The sequence below is a fragment of the Sesamum indicum genome, linkage group LG2 (assembly GCF_026168435.1).
Source record: "Sesamum indicum cultivar Baizhima isolate 11 linkage group LG2, ASM2616843v1, whole genome shotgun sequence".
Taxonomy (NCBI): Eukaryota; Viridiplantae; Streptophyta; class Magnoliopsida; order Lamiales; family Pedaliaceae; genus Sesamum; species Sesamum indicum.
The window spans coordinates 14,804,364-14,821,308 of NC_142658.1; the positions used below are offsets into that span (position 1 = coordinate 14,804,364).

General features: G+C 35.4%; 1 protein-coding gene across 1 annotated transcript; it reads left to right on the forward strand.

The window, feature by feature from the left end:
• Positions 1-13,402: 13,402 nt before the first annotated feature.
• LOC105155712 (uncharacterized) lies at positions 13,403-16,588 on the forward strand. Its single transcript, XM_011071634.3, has 4 exons — positions 13,403-13,902; positions 14,064-14,161; positions 16,053-16,119; positions 16,202-16,588. Exons 1-3 carry the CDS (start codon positions 13,626-13,628, stop codon positions 16,104-16,106), a joined length of 429 nt encoding a protein of 142 aa, XP_011069936.3. The 5' UTR covers positions 13,403-13,625; the 3' UTR covers positions 16,107-16,119; positions 16,202-16,588.
• Positions 16,589-16,945: the final 357 nt, after the last annotated feature.

The window sequence follows — 16,945 nt, forward strand, 5'->3', positions numbered from 1 at the left end:
TAAAAGAAACATTTGAAAAATATACAAAAAATTTGAGGGTGGTAAAGTAAATAATTCATAGAAAATATTAGTTTATAAAAATATTTCTAAAAAACAATCTAAAAAGTATATAAAATTATAACCTATAATCTAAAGAGAATTTTGGTCAGTTTATCACAAAAAATATTACATGAAAATTGAATGAAGGCTAACGGAATGAGTTTTTTGTTAGACGGATGTTAAATTGAAAGAAATATTTGTATCTTTTCAAATAATATAAAAATACTTATAATTACATTTAATTTTGAAAAAAATGACTGCAATTTAGCCTATAATAAAATATGTGCAGAAGGTATGTATTTGATTATTTTTTTCAGTCTCATTTTCACGTGACATAAGATGTACATTGATTTCATGTTCAAAAAGCATGAAACGTAGACATGTCCTAGGGCTAGCAAAGAGACAACCCTATACGCTGATTTAAGAGAAACTGGCCAAACATATTGGAGCAACTATAATTTGATTGTCTCAAATCAGCAAAATGGACAAGTTTGGACAAGTTTGGTCAAGTCTTGTTTAGTAAAAAAGAATTAATGAAAATTGATTGGCTAGTATATATCTTTACATTCACCCTCACTTTGATTGTAAATGAAATAATTTTGCCAACTTATTTACAATCATGGACCAAAAGGTCTTTGTGTATTACGGAGTTAGATACATGAAATCACCTTCTATTTTGAAAATTTTGTTAAAGGAGAAAGATTATTTAAATAATACAAAAAAAGAAGAATACGAAAATAGGGGCGTTTGAAGTTTTTATAAAAGTATGCAGAGCCGTTGTTTTGGTTCTATCTTTTCAAAAAAAAAAAAAAATTGAAGCAGGGGCAGCAGCCTACAAAAGCAGGCTACTGTCCTACTTTTAATAGAATCGTAGTTGTGCTATCAGTTCTGACTTTGGCATAGCTATCGGTTCTCTCACGAACCAGCAACGTCCCATCCATGGGACACGTGCTGGATGGGACACATGCTTGAGCATGTGTCTCATCAAGTTGAATAAATTGCGATAATTTATCGTAATTGCCTCATTGTGCTTGTTAACTTTTGATAATTTTTCTCACTTGAATACAATAATTTTTCTCAATTGCAGAAAAAAAATATTTTACTTTGAAGTTTTTTTGTTATTGCTGAAATGGGTTGAAGATTTAGAAAACCAGTCGAAGATTTTTACTATTGAAACTAGTGTAATAAGTTCCTTTTACTAAATTTTTTTTATATTTATGCATTTAATTATTTTCGTTATGACATTGTTATTAGCTCAACTTTTTTATATGTATTTTATTTTATTGTAAAGATATGGCATAGCAAAATAATATTGATATTGTTATACATTTTGGAGGTCAACGAATTGATTTATATGATTGATTGAATTTATGAAAATATATCATAGTACTATGAACATCGAATTAGAAACAATTTTGTATGAAAAACTTGGCTTCTATTGGAATGATTTTAAGTTAGAAGTACATTTTAAATACACAACATATAATGCTGGTGGAAGAAGCGCAGCGATGTTGCCAATTAAGACAGATCGAGATGTGCAATTTTTGGATTTTCACTCAGTGAATGGATATGTGTCTGTTGATAATTTTATTGAAGCAGAGCAATTCATAATAGATGACCCGTTTGTTGGTGCCTATGTTAACACAAGATTCACTGAGTATGTAAGTAGCAACTCAAGTAATGGGCAAGTTTAGAATTAATGAAGATTATGCAGGTCTATCTACATACAACCAACAAGACAATGAGTGTTTGAATGTTGAGCCAGAAACCGACAGTTTCTTAAATAATGATTCAATGAACTTAGAACGAGATAACCTTAAAGTAGAGGGTCAAGTTGATGATAATCATGAAAATGATGATGTCAGCATTCCAATTATGTTGGATGTACTTGGTAATAATGTTAATGGGTTGAGAAAGAAGGAATTAATTTGAAAATGGCTGGCACATGGGAACCAACTTGTCTATATTTGGTTGTTCAATTTTTCAATACAACACATCCAAAGATACTTGTCGACTCGTTCAATATCCCCACTGATAATTGGGGTAGTTTTACAATGATTCAAACACTGGAGAGCTTGCATGTGGAATGATTTTAAGAATAAAGACCATTTGAAAATAAGTGTACAAGATTTTTGGGTCCGTTTTTGCAAGACAAGAATACCGTGTGGTTGAGAGCAAACTAAATTTATGGAAGGTTGCGTGCAAATATGATGCAACAAAAGGGTGCAATTGGATTATCCGATGGATATTCAAGTCTAGCATGAGATTATTTAAGATTACCAAGTACGTTAAATCGCATAAGTTATTGTTGGTAGTAACTTTAGATGCAAATCAGCAGGTGTGCTTGTTATTTTTTTACACAAATTGATGAAGAATCACTAGCATTGTGCCGATGGTTCATGAAAATATTTCCAAACATCTAATGCTTGGTGAGGAAAAATCGAATTTGTCTAATTTCGGAATGACATAGTAGGTTGATATATGCTATTAATTTTGTTCAAACATTCAAGCTTTCTCGTGGGATTCATAGTGTTCTGCTTACGGGCACGTATGTTCGAACTTTAATAAGAAATTCAACAACATTTAATTGAAGGATCTTTACTAGAGGGTTGGTGTAGAGGTGAGTGCTCATAAGTTTGTCCAAATAATAGAAGAATTTAAATGATTGAATGAAGAAGCATACAATTGTTTTGGGGAGGATTGGTAAGACCCACTGGATGTTATTCCTTAATGGTGGTTGGCGAACATGTATCCCAACAACAAATATGTCTGTGTGTATAAGTGGTGCTGAAGGGTACCACACGCCTATATACAATGACTATTGTACAAATAACGTTCTTCCGTTCAGCTCATACTTTTTCGAGCGTACCACACGATGTCATCGGATACTGAATGATAATCAACAGTGCGTTGATTATACTTTCAGGTTATAAGGCTAGCCAAAGTGGGACAATACATTACATAGTATAGAAGTTTGATTATAACAAAAAATCTGTCTCTGTGCTAACAGTAAGCTTAACTGGTCAGGATTCACATACATACATGGTAATATTGAAGCATCATTAGTGTTCGTGTGGCAAGTGGGGAACTCATGAAATTCCTTCTTCCCATGTCATACAAACATGTCAATATTTTGGGGCCAATACTTCAAATTATGTTCCATCATATTATAATATTCGATCATATAAGAAGATATATCAATGGAGGTTTGAGCATTTATGGGTGGAGGAGTATTGGGATCCCATCCATTTTGAGCTTGTGTATCATCCGAAATTACGAGTTTGCCGAAGCCTGGGCAGGCACATTTTCGACCATGATATAAAACAAAATGGATAGAGCACAACCCCGTGCACGCCAACAATATCGACCACGTCAAACTTAATAATAATGTAATAGGTAAGAATATTTTAGTAGTGTATGTAATAGTTTAATAGATGCAATAAATGTTTAAATTTCAAATCGAGTATTGCATGTGATATATCAAGTGAAATTCTATTACACTCGTAATGACCCTCAGTGCTACAACGTGGATGCCGTCTATTTCATTGAGGGTGATCATTCTATCTCGGCTCATCAGGGGTGTTCAAGTCTAGGCCTTCAAATAAAACTGGAGATATTCCATAATTTCTTCGCATTTCTAAATTAACGTTCTGTACATAGTCCTCTATGATAAATGATATGTATGAAGTGTCAGTGGATCGTATGTGCTAGTTGGTCCCTACACGTACAACAGGATGCAGTGAACGCAAAAAATTCATAATTTTCCTTGCAACTTCACGGTGTCTAATCCTCATTTCTAACAATGACTATAAATCAATTTGACATTGTCACACTCCATCATGAGTTGTTCCATTCTGTTAGTCTGCAAACATAATTCGCTAAAATTAGACATTTGTGTTCGTAATTCTAATAACTAAAAAAAACAACCAAAATGCATACCACATACTCTTGGGTTTGCAATACGATATCCGGGTGTGTTTGTCAATAAGATACCATGCGATATTTTAACCCAAATAATTTGGTGATACGAGCTCATATAATTAGGAACGATACCATGATCATTTTTTATCTTGGGTCTTACCATCAACAACAATTGGACGTCATTTCACTGTGCAATATAGTCCTTGTGAGATGATGCTAATCTTTCCCTTGACATCCCTATCTATCTAGTGAATGTAATGTCTTTCACTTACCAATGGGTTCGGGGGAATATCTTAAAACATTTTGAATTGCTGGAGAACTAGTTCCAGGTGATGCATTTCCACAATAGCATAGTAAATCAACAAATGTCTTATGTTCCACGGCATGTGGCGGCATAAAACAACAGGGAATGAATATCAGGGGCGTCATCATCATATGGTGTCAAAATAGACTACAACTCCACTTGATCAATATATTCGGATCTATATGTAAAGAATATTAGCTCCACATACCCCATTCTCTTGCATTTAGTCCAACGTATTCCTGATAATAGCAGGATATTGTGAGTCGTACGCGTTTGAGATATATCATATAATCACATAAAAAATCACAAGGATCAAACAAATTTAAGTCAATGGTAAAGTTTTATTGTACTGTTAGAATTATAAATACACTTATCCGTACCGTGCAATATATAGGGGGATAATGAAAGAATCTGTATTGACCGAGACTTGACAAGAATGTAATGAGAGCATGAAAGTTTGCATATTTAAATTATAAATCAGAAGGAAACTAGTCCCGTAATCCCCAACATTCGGCACTCAATAAGCATAAAAGAAGTTTGAAATAAAACAAGTTGTTATTGTAACAAAGAGTGGTGGAAATGTAATCACGAAATTTTACCTTTTCGATTTTAGGACTTTTTTCAAGCTCTTATCCTCCGACGGTATGCACATGCAAAGACCAACGAGATCTACTCTACATCGAACATATACTATATTGCAAGGTGGTCTACACAAAAATCTTGCTAAAGATAAGGTGTATGTAGTATAAGAGACTTGATTGTACTATTAGTCTGTATGTTCAAGATGACCTTACTCTAACTTGAATTCAAGTAGAACAAGAGAATAGAGAGAAGAGAGTGGTCAAGATAATGAGAGTGATGGAGGAGTGTTGTCTTTCATATCATATACGAAATGACATATACACAAGGATATACACTTTACACACACAAGATACATCTCATGTACTTGTTGTATGCATACATGTATACATGAATATATTACATCTCAAGTAAAAAATAGATACTGTAAGCATGCAAAATTTATTGGCAATTACATATTGATATGTGTAATATATTTTTCCATCAATTTTATATTTTTTATAAAATAAAATATTGATTAATGGATAAAATAAAACATTTCCATGTAAGGAGTTGAAGTATTCAAGGTAATTTAAATCTTTTCTTGCCAACAAAGGAAGTAAATATCAATAATTTGGTAATTTTATATCACATCTTGTGATTAATGAAACAAATCATAAAAGGCCAATCATATCGTGCCACGTCATTAAGTAAATATGGCAAAATCTTCCAGCCTACAACTATAAATAGGGATGTTTCATCAACAACAAAACACACAACTCAAGGCACAAGACAAGAGACAAGTGAAGACAAGTCAAGAGACAACTCAAGGTGCAAGACATGACACACGTGAAGAAAAGTCAAGAGGCCACTCATGACACAATTAAAGATACGAGTGAAGACACAAGCAAGAGAGCCTTTAAGAAGTCTCAAAATCCTCTAAAGCGCAAATCAAGGAAAATCTATGGCGTTCAAGGCAAAAATCAAGGCGTTCATTGATGAAATAATTCAAAGTCCACGTTTGATTCGAGAAGAAGTCGGAAGATCCGCGAAGTTGCGTTGTTAAGATAAAAATCCATCTTGGCGGAAGATCGAAGCTTCAATCCCACCAAGAAATATTCGGATTCAAGTCAAGTTCTCCAAGTCTATAGCTTTGATTCGAAAACAAGTCAAAAGACCATCGAATGAACATTATTAGAGACCCAAGTCAACATCGGAGAAGATCAAAGCATCAAGCTCCACCTCCAAAGTTTCCAAAATCGAAGATCGCATTCATGAAGTGAAGAATTAGAGGTTCCAGGTAGAGATTTTGTACCCACAAAATATTCGACTAAATCCAAAATCGTTTGTAATGTTTTTCTTATTTCAATAAATTCAAAAACACGAAATTTGCATTATAAATTTCTGGCAAGCCCACTGGGACCATTTCCACCTCTCATCTCTTCACCAAAACTTTGAAGTATCGGAATGACTGCTAACAAGATTCTGGCACTCAAAACTTTCTCGATAACTTGAAGTTGATGCTTCAAGTTCAATTGAAACCATTGGAGTCATCAAAAGAAGTATGTCCAATGCACCTAGGGTGACCTTCTACAAAGCTATTGAGAAAGATCTACTCCATCTCAGCGTGATCAACGAAGATGATGGACATTTGAAGGATGATTCTTCTTCATCCACCCCTCGCTTAATATCAAGTGTAGCTCCTATCATGGTGACAAACACTACAACCCTGGAGGAACAAATTGCAAATCTGATGAAAGCTTTAGAAGTTCTTGCAAAGCATTTTTGTCAAATCAACAAGTTAATGAACAAGATCGATAGATTTGATGTTAGTCACGTGCTTGGAAAACAAATTGAGGCACATGGCGAAGCCGAGACATCTCTAAGGCAGCAATCCAATGAAAGAAAGAAGTCCTGAATGAAAAAGCTACAAACCTCCTCACAATGGTTGATTCCCGTCGACCAACTGAAAGAATTCCTCATGGGGACTATTAAAAACAAACTCGACAGAAGCTCTAAGTCATCCATGACTTACACCAAGCTATATACTCAAAGAATTGATAATTTGAATATGCCAGTAGGCTATCAACCTCCAAAGTTCCAGCAGTTTGATGGTAAGGGTAACCTGAGGCAACACATTACTCATTTCATTGAGACGTGCAATAATAGAGAAACCTACAGAGATCACCTTGTAAAACAATTTGTCCGATCCTTGAAGGGAAATGCATTTGACTGGTACACTGACTTGGAAGCCAACTCAGTTGATAGTTGGGGGCAATTAGAACAGGAGTTTCTCAATCGCTACTACAGTACAAGAAGGACAATCAACATGATCGAACTTACAAACTCTACCAATAGAAGGAAGAGCCTGTTATTGATTATATCAACTGCTAGTGAAATTTGAGCCTCGATTGCAAGGATAGATTATCCGAGACTTCAGCAATTGAGATCTGCATCCAAGGAATGCATTAGGGTCTTTGCTACATACTTGAAGGAACCACATCAAAAACTTTTGAAGAATTAGTAACTCGTGCACATGTCATTAAGATAACCATGGATCTTAAGTGTTGGCACTGATGAAGATGACCAAGAAAAAGAGCGAAGAATATGTCGCATCACACTGAAAACTTTGGAAGGCTCCTTCATAAGAGCCTAAATAGTCAATAACTCTCCTTTATAAGAGGCTAAACTTTCAATAATGCTCCTAGATATGAGATTAAACTATCTAATCTCTTAAATTGAATTTTCTTCAAGCACTCCTTCATACGAGTATAAACTATCTAAACTCTTAAACTGAATTTTCTTCGAGCACTCCTTGATACGAATATAAGCTATCTATTAAATTTTAATGAAAATGAAGACTCCTTGATACCAGTATAAACTATCCCCCAAACTTAAATTCAAATGGAAAGTTCAATAATCCTTGATACGAGTATAAACTATCTAAAAAATTTCAAATGAAGACTCCTTGATATGAGTATAAACTATCTATAAATTCAAATTGAAGACTCCTTGATTACGAGTATAAACTATCTGCTAAATTCAAATAAAAACTCTGTGATATTAGTATAAATTATCTACAAATTCAAATTAAAGGCTCTTTGATACGAGTATAAACTATCTGTCAAATTCACATGAAGACTCCATAATATGAGTGTAAAATATCTACAAATTCAAATTAAAGGCTCCTTGATACGAGCATAAACTACCTACCACTTAAGAATGTTAGGAAGAGAGTACAGAATGCGTGTATAGACTTCCAACTTACGTTGTGAATTGGGTGTATTCAGACACTATTTGTGGGGGCGAACAATCAATGAGCAACAATTGGGAGAGAGTGCAGAAGCGTACACAGACTCCAACACCAGTTGAGCAACAGTTGGAAAGAGAGTGTAGAGAGGCACAAACTTCCAAAAATGGTTGAGCAACAGTCGAGAATAGAGTGCAGAGCTAGGCACAGACTTCCAACTTCAGTAGGCTACATTGTGGAAGAGAGTGTAGAAGAGTACATAGACTTCCAACATGAGCGACATTGGGAAGAGAGTGTGGAAGAGTACATAGACTTCCTACATGAGCGATATTAGGAAGAGAGTGTAGAAGAGTACACAAACTTTCAACTTGAGCCAATAATGCAAAATGCAGTGCATTGAGGCACTATTTTGGGAGAGCTACCCGCCACTTTGGTGAAGAGAGTGCAGAGAGAGGCACTGACTTTCGCTTTGAGTTTTCATGTTGAATTGAGTGCATTAGAGGCACTATATATTGTAGGGGAGAATACCACCGATTTGGGAAAAGGGTGTCGATAGAGTACATGGACTTCCACTTGTATTCAGATGATCACATCAGATGCAACAGAGGCATCGTTTGTGGGGGAGAAAATGTGTTGTGCCGAAGAGGCACTCACGGCCGAAGCTCTCGAAAGAGCAGGAGGTCGGTCTGGTGTCGCATGATACTAAGAGAGAGTTGGGCACCGCATACACCTCAATCCTTCGTGTATGTGTTGACGAGAACGTCAACAGATCGAGTGGGGGAGAATGTCACTGGTTGCTCCTTGGGCAAAATGGCCAGCAGTGATTTGCGGAGAATGTGCGGGCGGCTAGGGGATGCCGCCCAGCACGTAGGTGCGCAAAAGGCCTTCGAACAGAGACTCTTACCGATTTGGTACTGCAATACAGTTTATATGAAAACTTCCTTGATGTGTGGGGATGCTATCCATCAAGTATAAAGTCATTCCGAGGACGTTTGGGCAAGGAGATATAGGGGCGACGATCAGGCATCACCCTGCACGCGAACATGAGAGAAATGCATGAAACACATTGCTTTATCCTTTGAAATTTGCAAAATTGTTTCAATGGCGAGATCCTTGGAGTGTTGGGAGCACCTCCAAGATGTTCCAGAGTTATACTGTTCCGTTTATGTAGGAAACGACGACGATGTTCAGAGTCTGCCAGTGCAGTAGCGAGACTGTAGTTTCAGAGTATTGCACGGGCAATTCCTCAACGATAGATGATCGTATGGGGCTAAAACTATAGAGTTATGATATGGAAGTCATAACCTACGCTACGGTTCAAGCGGCACGTGATTTGGACGTTGGTTGAAGGAGATGCAAAAAAAGTGCGCCTCTGGCCATTTCAGTGTCTACTCTTAAAACAAAGAAAAACTTTTTTAAGCCTATTATAAGGGGGGCATGCAGTGGTGAGCTCCAGCCAGCCCTCCCCGTGCACGATGGCAGCGGCGGTAGACAACATCGGCATTAAATGAGCATCTCTTGGGGGCATATTGGGGACCTTCAAGAACCAATTCTAGGCATCTCAAAGGAGTGTTTAAAGTCCTCGAAAGGTATGGAAACCGAACGGGCAGCGTAGGGCCAGAATGGCCTGCGTTGGGTGCAAAAGTAGCTGAAAGGTTCCGTGTGACGAGCAAGGTTGCTCCCCAGGATTATCTGCATCCCTGAACCACTATCTCGCAGATCCCGCAAGTGCACCAGTTATTCTGGTTTCAAAAGTTGAAGGTAAGTATAATATTATTTAATAATTAAAATTTATTTTTTTTATCAAATAATTATATTTTTTTTAATTTATCAACTTTTCAGATGCCGTACTGGTGGGATTGCAACGATGAGAGCATGTTCAAACTCGTTAAGTCGTAGGTGGGGAAGTTCTTGTGGAAGCGGTTTGCTGACGCCCATAACTAGTTGGCTCGACCGTTGTGGCTGGCCGAGGAGATCTGGCGCCAGCTCCTAGAGTTCTGGTCGAACCTAGAATTTCAAGTAGAGTCGGCCAAAAATATGGTCAACCGGGGAGCAAACCCATAAACAGCTACGACCGTCTATCGCGGGGTCGTCATCCGTTGGGCTGCACAAGCAGAAGATGGTAAGTATTTTAACGCATATTTCTAATCAATTTTTGAATTGATTTTTGAATAGGAGACACAACTCGAACGTCCCGTTACTCAGATGGAGGTGTTCGAGAAGGTCTATAAAAAGAAAGAGGATGGCTAGTGGACCGGCCTGAGGGCGGAGGAGGTCGTGGTAAATAATTAAAAAAACTTACGTAATTCATTCTTTTAATTTTAATTTTTTTAATCTAATTATTTAACATGTTCGCAGGAGATATTCTTGAGGATGATGGAGGAACGCCAGAGATAGCACAACAACAATGAAGAGCATCCATTGTCATCTAAAGGCTCCGTGGCCTCGGACGAGGAGCAGGTTTGGATGTCAGCAACGGGCAGTCAGAAGAGGGGTCAAGTATCTAGTCTCGACTTCGAGGCCCATCACTCGATTGCTGGACCATCACAGGCCAGCCGTTCGACTGCTCCATCGCCCTCGCTACCACAATTGCAACCCCCAGCATGGATCATCCGGTATTGTCCCTTGAGTGCTACATCAGAAACATCCATCCCAATTGGTCCGATCATGTAGCGCCCTGGCCTCCAACTGATCCCCCGACATCTGACGGCTATGACGACGATGAAGACAAGCGGCCGTCGGGGATAATAATTTAGATTAGGATTTTTTTTTTGTATTTTATAAAAATACAAACTTATAATAATATTTTTATATTTGTAATTAAATTATTATTTTTTGTTATATTATGTGTTTTTTATATAAATTCATTTAGTTAATTTTACAAAAATAAATATTAAAATATATTAAATAAAATAAATATTAAAATATATTAAATAAATAATAATTTTTGTAACTGCATTTGTAAACCAATACACCAAAAATATATAAACTCGTCAGGTCATTACAAAGACTATGTCAAAAATAATTATCAATTTTGAAATGAGTCGTTCAAAAAACTGCTATAAGAGCAGTGGAAAAGGCAGTTACAAAAACAGTGACAATATAATTCAACACCGTTACAAAGTGTACTACAAAAACCATTCTAAATATCAAGTAAAATCATACCTAAATGTGCTACAAAAGCCGTTACAATAACAATTAAATCAAATTCAACAAAGTCGTTACAAAAGCAGTTCCAAATTTATTTTTACCCACGTCACCAGGTTTATAGGCCGCTCCAAACACCATTACAAATTGTAACGACTTTGTGTAAAGCCGTTATAAATAGTTTGTAACACCTCATTTAGCCGTGGTAGGCTTATCCATTACAAAAGTCATTAAAAATTATTAAAAAAGCCATTACAATAAAATATTTTTTTTGTAGTATCATTGCAATATAAGACTCATGTTCAAATGCACCAGGGGGCAATGCAACTTTTTAAATTTTACAAGGGTTATGTGTTTTTATTTTATTTTTTTTATCACAAAGGCTTATTTAAATATTTTAGGTATTACATGGGGTAATATGAATTTTATCCTATTAAAATGTCTACAAAAAAGTCAAATTTTTATGAAAAGTTTATAGCTTCAAAGGAATCATTTTAGCTAAGTTGAAGTTCACAATTTGAAAGTTTAAAACTAGTGATTCCTTAGCTGAATGGTAAGATTGAGGTCTTATAATAAAAAAAATTATGATTTAAGTTTAATGAATATCGGTATTTAGTCTATTTTTAATAATAATTTTTAAATTTATAAATTAATTTAAAAATATTAGTATATCGCATGTTAATAATAATATGTCAATTAATTTAAAATTATCAATATATTTTTAAAAAAATGGAAATCTAAACAAGAAAGGGAAGCCCAAAAGTTACTTTAATTCTTTTGACAAAAAAGTGGGATAATAATGTGAAGAGAAAATTGGCCATCTCAACGCCCTTTCTTTCCTCTGAAGCGAATCAAAGTAAGAAAATCAAAACGTACATCTTTCCCTTTCCCTTCAACCCTTTTTTTCTTTCTCTCTCTTCTTCATTAGGGTAAATTGCATACCACCCCTTCTGTTTTAATGAAATAGCATGAAGTTCCCATATGTTAATTCAATAAGCAAAAAAATCCCTGTATTTTAAAACATACAGCAAAAAATCCCCTTTCCGTTAAAAACAAACGGAGAGTAGATTACACTCGCATTTTGTGTTAGTAGGCTTTATTTTTTGCCTTTTTGAATATTAATTTAGGTATATAAATGTCTTTTTGCTCATTTCTTTCATATCTAAATATATTTTAAATTAATTTTATTTATATATATTATTATATATTTAATTAATTTTAAATTATTTATTGAGTTCAAATATATTACAATAAATTATATTTATTATGAAATATATTAATTTAAATATAAAAACAACTATATAGTATATAAACTTTTTAAAAATTAAAACTTTTAATTTAAAAAATACAATACAAATTTAATATTCTAAAATTATCTTTAAATTAAGAACTCATATGAAATATTATTTAAATATAAAAACACCTAAACAGTATATAAATTTTTTTAAAAATTAAAATTTTAAATTTAGCACGATACAAATATAATATACTAAAATTATTTTAAATTAAAAACTCATATAAAATCTAAAAATCATTTATAATAATTATATATTATTAACTAAATTAAATTATTATTAATTAAAATATATTTCAACAAATTTTGTATTTTTATAAAATATATCTAATTAAATAACAAAATACCAATAAATTATATTAATTATTTTAAATTATATTATTTACTATAAATATTATTTAAAATCTTTTTTATTCTTAAAAATAATTTTTTTCTCCTTCTCCATCATCGACCACGGCTTAGTAAGGGGGCGACGTCACCTTGAATTTGGCCGCCGCCCCTTCCAAAAGGAGGGTTATGCGAGGTCGCCCACTTTTTGTAGTCGTTCGACGCCACCTATTATATATAATTGTAATATATATACATTATAGTGTACATGTAATTATATATAAATAAAATATATATATTTTAAATTATATTAATTTCTTTTACTATTCAAAATAGTATTATTTAGATATGATGAATCAAATAATTATATGAAATTAGAATAATTTTATTTTAATAATTTGCAGGAAAAAACAAAGAATAAAGAGAAATGAGAATGATAGCGAGACAAAGATCGACGCGAACATGGGGTAGTGTGCTTCCCCACGTGGAATTCCCAAAAACACCCCTCCTATTCTCTGACAATTACCTTCCAAGTACTGACCTCACTCCTTCTAACACTCCCAAAACCCTCTCTCCACTCTCACTCTTGCACTTCTTCACTTCTAATACGCACACACAACACACACTAGAGAAAAGGCAGAACCTTCTTCCAATCTAGTCGAAAGAACCCTCGTTTGAGTTCTCTGGTGGTCTCGAACGCAGAAGAAATAGGGGGGAGGAAGAATTTTGCTCCATTTTCCTTCTTTGAGGTTCTTTTCTTTTCTTCTTTTTTTTGTTGAGGAAAAATGCCAATCAAGAGTGAATCAGGGACGCCTCCGCCGAGGATCGGGAAGATCGGACCTTACACCGTGTTTGTGACGCCTCCGGCGACGCCAAGTCCCAGTCCCAGCCCCAAGCCCGAATCTCCTAGGACACCGGTTCAGTTTCAGGCACAGACACCGGTTCAGCAGCCGGTCCACCTCCCTTCCCCTCCCCCAGTTATGGCCCCGCCCGCGCAGTTCTACAAAGAGAAGCCTTCTTCTTTTGCCTTCTTCTGGAACACGGTTGCCAAGGTTCAGAATGGTATCGTTTCGCCACTCCCTTTTCCTTATTATTTCTATTAAATGCTGAAATCTTGGAAAATTCAGCAAGTTGATATTTTGTTTTTTGATTAAAACTAAATGTGGTTGAGAGAGGGAAGAATTTGAGTTTTTATAGTTTATCTTATTTAAATTCCTTTCCAGCGCACGCGAGTTTGGACGAGCATGTGGCACATTGGTTTGGCTTGAATCAATCAAAATATCAGTGGGCATTGGATGATTACTATGAGAGCAATGGAAAGGTAAGTTTTCTGCTTTACATTGAGCCGATTGATTTTAGCTGTTGCTGCATTTTTAAGGTTCCCAAAATCAAAACTTTCCCTTTTCTTTTCTTTGGACGTTTTTGGATTTAATTGCAATTGGATTTCGGTATGTCCTTTGGCAATCTCTTCACAATTGTCTGAGTATGGTTTACCTCTGGACGGACAAGTATTGAACACAGAATAGACAGGCTATCCACGCATTTGTTTGTTCGGAAGGATTAATCCAGGTTGTTATGTGAGACGATAAAAAAATCACTTACACTTATACTAACTTGAGATATGGACTCCCGCAGTTTGGTTGGACGAAAGGGATTTGCTGTTTTCATGAGGAGCATTTTGCTGCACTAAAGGAGTGAAAATTGTTTAGTTTTCCACTTCATTTATAGCAAATCAGAAAACAAGAAACATAGTTTAGCAAAGGAGTGAAGATTTTCGTTACAAGCTGATGGTATAGAAGGTCGAATGGAGCTTTGTTATAGGATGAAAAGAAAGACCATGAGGGCCTTGTGATAGGATGTAAACAATGACCTCATAGATGCATGCATCTGATTCACATAACCTAATAGACGCATTTCTGGACTATCTGGAGAGAGAAACGGTTTTCTCCATGCCACACACTGTGCACAAACCAGGGGTTGCAGATTTGACATGTGTCTACCAAATTTTGTGCAGCCTTGGGTAGATGTTGGTACATGTTGCCACTTTTTGAATTTTTTTAATTAATCACCCATTTCCGTTTTTTGGGAAAAAAAAAATATCAACATTATGCCATGCCCAACTCTTGGTGCACAGATTTGAATATGGCAGCATGTATGCACTCTGGTGCATGGTTGATTTGAGAAAGACTATGAAAATAAATCTCAGATAAGGAAGATTGATTAAAATGTGAGTAAACCGTGCAATAAAAAATAATTAAAAATGAGGGAATACTTATGAAGATCTTTAAAAGCTCCGATTGATATATATTAAAATCTGCAGACTTGATGTTGTCTACCAGGTGCAAAATCGAGAAAAGAACTACTTGTACCATTTTTCGGCATGACTTGTCTTGAGATGAAATATTGTCTCATAAGTTTAATTATCTGACAAAACTTGGTGTGTGATATTGGAGCAAAGTAAGAACCAATAAAAAATGTTCCAAGTCATAGCTCTAGCATGACCAGATATGTGTATGTAATACATTACGTGCAACTCCTGGTTACATGGTGTTCCCGGTAAAAGGTGGGATATTTTTTAACGAATAAGTGTAGTGGGTTCCCATGTAATCAACTAGGCTATTCATTAGCAAGCACTTGCCTTGTGTTCCCATTTGGTCTTATTTCCAAAGTTTGCTTATGACAAGGTTGTTTCATGGAAGGCTCCTTAAGCCTATTGATGAGAACAAAGCTACAGTGCAGGCAATAGATTGCCAACATGAGCAGTCAGATTGAAGGAAGTGAAATTTTAACAGATTATAGGTATTGGGATGGCCTAACAATTATATGTAGTGCTTTGAATGGGATTAAGCTCTGTTTGTGTAGTTGTCCAAATGCCATAGTGGTTCATTAACTTTCTGTATGGGGATTTTAAGAAAGAAACTACAGAGAAAATACATCCCCCATACTTCTTTAAGGAAATTGACTACCCATTAAAGGCCACTCTGCATGAAGTTAGTCATCCAAGTCAAATGAAAATGGGAAGGATGTGAAACGGTAGGCATAGTGTGTGCTGATTTAAGCTGAGAAAGTGTCATAGTGAACAGCACGATTGATGTGCTCATCACGAGGATAAACTACAAGTTCAAATTTTATAAATTCTGTGCCTTGTCATCTTTGCCTTTTAACTCCAAATGCCTTTCAAATAACTTGATCAAATTTCTGATCAACTGCAGAATCAGACAGAGGCAAAACCACAGGTTAAACCCAGCAAAATACAGAATGTGTAACATTTATGAGCAGGTAAGAGATTCGTCATTGCTCTTTTAAACTTTGCCATTTGTTTCTTTTAAGTTTTAGTAAAGTTGGACTCACCGTTTTGCAGATTTTACTTCATGGAGGATAACTGCAGAAAGTCTTTTCTGGTATTCCCTCCTAAATCTTGAAATATCAAACGACAGAATGTCATACAGTTCCAAGGGAAATTACTCCTCGTGTTATATAGTCTACATTTTCCTGCTGTTCTGATGATATCGTATCTAACCCATTGAACGATATCGTGTAGCCCCTCTAATCTCCTCCTCTTTTTCACCAGTTTAGCTTTTTGTTAATATCTGCAGCTGAGCAAACTTTAAAGAGCTGCACCCTGCATCTTTGGACGATTCAAATGCTATTTTCATGTCTGTACTAATATTTGATGTAAGATTAACAATATTTTGCAATATGTAATTCCTGATGTGATATCAAGTGCCTATTCTTTTGCCGTCCTAAATGGCATGCCTAACACGTTTTATTACTGAGGAAAATCTTTTCTTCGTTAAACTTGTGAACATCTATTCTAAATGTTAGCATCATCTTAATTCCATACAGCCCCAAGTTATTAGATCAGATTTGCTTTATTTCCTTAGCACAAATTTTCGGAGGACCCACACACTAATTATATTAATGGTGTATGAGTGGGTACAAAATTCTTGTACACAAAATTGACCTTTCTCTAGATGCCCAGGCTTGATCTGGATTGTTCGCTTAGAACATAGGAAATTTTTTACTTAAATCAGACTACATTAACAATGAGCATTTGTGTTGACATGGTATGGTTCTCATCGTTTGATATGGAATACTTGCATGT